General features: G+C 41.7%; 1 protein-coding gene across 1 annotated transcript; it reads right to left on the bottom strand.

The window, feature by feature from the left end:
* Positions 1-572: 572 nt before the first annotated feature.
* LOC121422621 (calcium-binding protein P-like) lies at positions 573-1,454 on the bottom strand. The gene has a single exon (XM_041617779.1). It carries the CDS (start codon positions 1,452-1,454, stop codon positions 573-575), a length of 882 nt encoding a protein of 293 aa, XP_041473713.1.
* Positions 1,455-2,596: the final 1,142 nt, after the last annotated feature.

Below are 2,596 nucleotides of genomic sequence, written 5' to 3' on the forward strand. Positions count from 1 at the left end.
GAATTTGATATTTTTGTGAAAACAGTCATTTATGCACGTCGTCGTGAATATTCATTAGGTGGGCTGATGATGTCATATCTCCACTTTCCATTTTATTATGTTATTACATGAAATGATAATTGTTTCATTTTTCATACATGTGTAATGATGTGCCTCCATTATAACGAAATAATTATGCTGCAGCAATAAATAAGTAATGCACTTAATTAGTTGACAATCCAATTGTTTTAGTTCTTGGTAGAAACTTTTTAAGAAACCTGATTTCATATAATAAAAAATGCAAACGAACAAGTGGAGATGTGAAATCATCAGCCCACCTAATGAATATTCATAAATTATGCCTAGGCCCAGTACTGTTTCACTGGAATAATGCAAATGTTTAAAATTCAATAACTTAGTTAAATAAATTTGTTAGCCGATTTTGATCATATTTTCAGCACTTTGCTCGGTAAATTATATTCTATTTATTGATATATGAATATCTTCAGCCTGGAGTATCCCTTTTAAGGAAGATGGTGGTATAAAAAGTTTTGAATAGGAGACTAAATCACATTCCATCGTTAGACGTTCCTTTATGACTTATATGCTGGTGGTGGAAATAATTCTTCCGCAGGAGCTGACGGTTGTAACGTCTGTTGAGCTGGAGGATAATGGTTGAAACCGGATTGAGCTGGTGGATACTGACCGACACCAGATTGAGTTGGTGGGTATTGACCGATACCCGGTTGAGCTGGTGTGTACTGGATCGGACCGCCTTGAACCAGTTGTGGTTGACCGATGCCGCCGGATTGAATTGGTGGGTACTGACCGACACCCGGTGGAGCTGGTGCGTACTGGATCGGACCGCCTTGAACCGGTTGTGGTTGACCGATGCCGCCGGATTGAGTTGGTGGGTACTGACCGATGCCCGGTTGAGCTGGTGCGTACTGGATCGGACCGCCTTGAACCGGTTGTGGTTGACCGATGCCGGATTGGGCTTGTGGGTACTGACCGATACCCGGTTGAGCTGGTGCGTACTGCATCGGACCGCCTTGAACCGGTTGTGTTTGACCGATGCCGGATGGAGTTGGTGGGCACTGACCAATACCCGGTTGAGCTGGTGCGTACTGGATTTGACCGCCTTGAACGGGTTGAATAGGCCTAGTCTCCGCTTGCTGCTGAGATTGATATGCGTAGACCTGTTGATTTCCTCCTCCCTGGAGAGCGGGTGGTTGCACAATCTCTGCATCTGCGGTGTTTAGGGATGTTTCTGTTGTTGTTGCCGTTGTTCCAGAAGAAGAACTAACTGGCGCGTTTGACTTGGACTTTTTGACGTAGCGACACCAATATATGCTAATCATCAAAAGGATGACTCCAATAACCAGTAGTGCTATACCTGCTTGCCTCGCCGACTGTCCGAAACTGTCAGACATTCCGCCCGACAGACCACTCCCAGATTTCCATCCTATTCCCATGTTAATTGCCCCAGCAATCAGGACCATGAAAGCAATCGTCCCCAGGAATATCGCCCAGTGATATGCCCGTTTATACCATGGCAAAGCGTGCCTTTTTCTGTCCGTTGTTGTTTGCGTTTGCGACGAAGAAGGGTTCGTGCTAGTTGCGGCCATCCTCTATCAAAATGTGTATAATTGGTGCGAAATAGAAGCTCAGTCCCTCCCTTTCGTTGGCCACCTTTACAGTACGCTGACTTTATACCTATAAATGTGCATAAGATAGAAATAGGACAAGGGAGCAATTACCAAAATGAACTGGGTTCCAAAAGAAACTTATCAAACTTCACAAGCGCACCACACATATTCCACTTAGTCAAAATGAACCATATCTTTGACACAGGCTAGCCTCGATGATTTTTACTAAGCACATGTCAAGAATCAAGAGATTGTTTTAATCACAAAGAGGCTCCTGGCTGTAGCGCCCCTCATATCAATTGGTTCCGGAATTCAAAGTCACAAAGTGGCCAAAGAAAAACCAATGAAAATTGGATGGGATTAAACAAGCTATGACCATCGGCATGTTTAATTGATTGCCTTAAATAACTAAGAAGTTACAGGAAGTTAATATTAACGTTTTAAACGCACCTATTGAAGCCAAAGAAGCATAATGCTTGAATGGACTTAATAGCAGTCAAGCAAAGAATGACCATTTGGTTTAATCCCATCTCAGTTTTATTGCTCTTTCTTTTGCCATTTTGTGACCTTGATGAATCATATGACGTTTTTCAGTCTGATCCAAGTACCAATTCCAATTTCATAGTTTTGTTGCCCAGTACGTCCATAAACTCCTTAAAATGATTGGTTATGCTTTTAAAAAATCTGAGCTAGAAGGTCACACTTGCCACCTGTGTTTGTGATATGTTACAAAAATGAAGCCCAGAAAAAATTGCGTTCGAAAATAATTATTTAGTGCTTCAAAAATTGAAATATAAAATGACCTGAAACACCATCTTAATTTCATCCCATACACTTATGTGTACTATTTAGGCGTCTATATAAGACGCGTATTTACAAAATCGGGGTTTGCCTTGTAGTTTTCATTCTCAATAACGGTTGTTTTCAGGGTTTATTAGTTCTAATACATGCACGTGTCCACATGTTTC

Source organism: Lytechinus variegatus, chromosome 10 (genome assembly GCF_018143015.1).
Source record: "Lytechinus variegatus isolate NC3 chromosome 10, Lvar_3.0, whole genome shotgun sequence".
Classification (NCBI taxonomy): Eukaryota; Metazoa; Echinodermata; class Echinoidea; order Temnopleuroida; family Toxopneustidae; genus Lytechinus; species Lytechinus variegatus.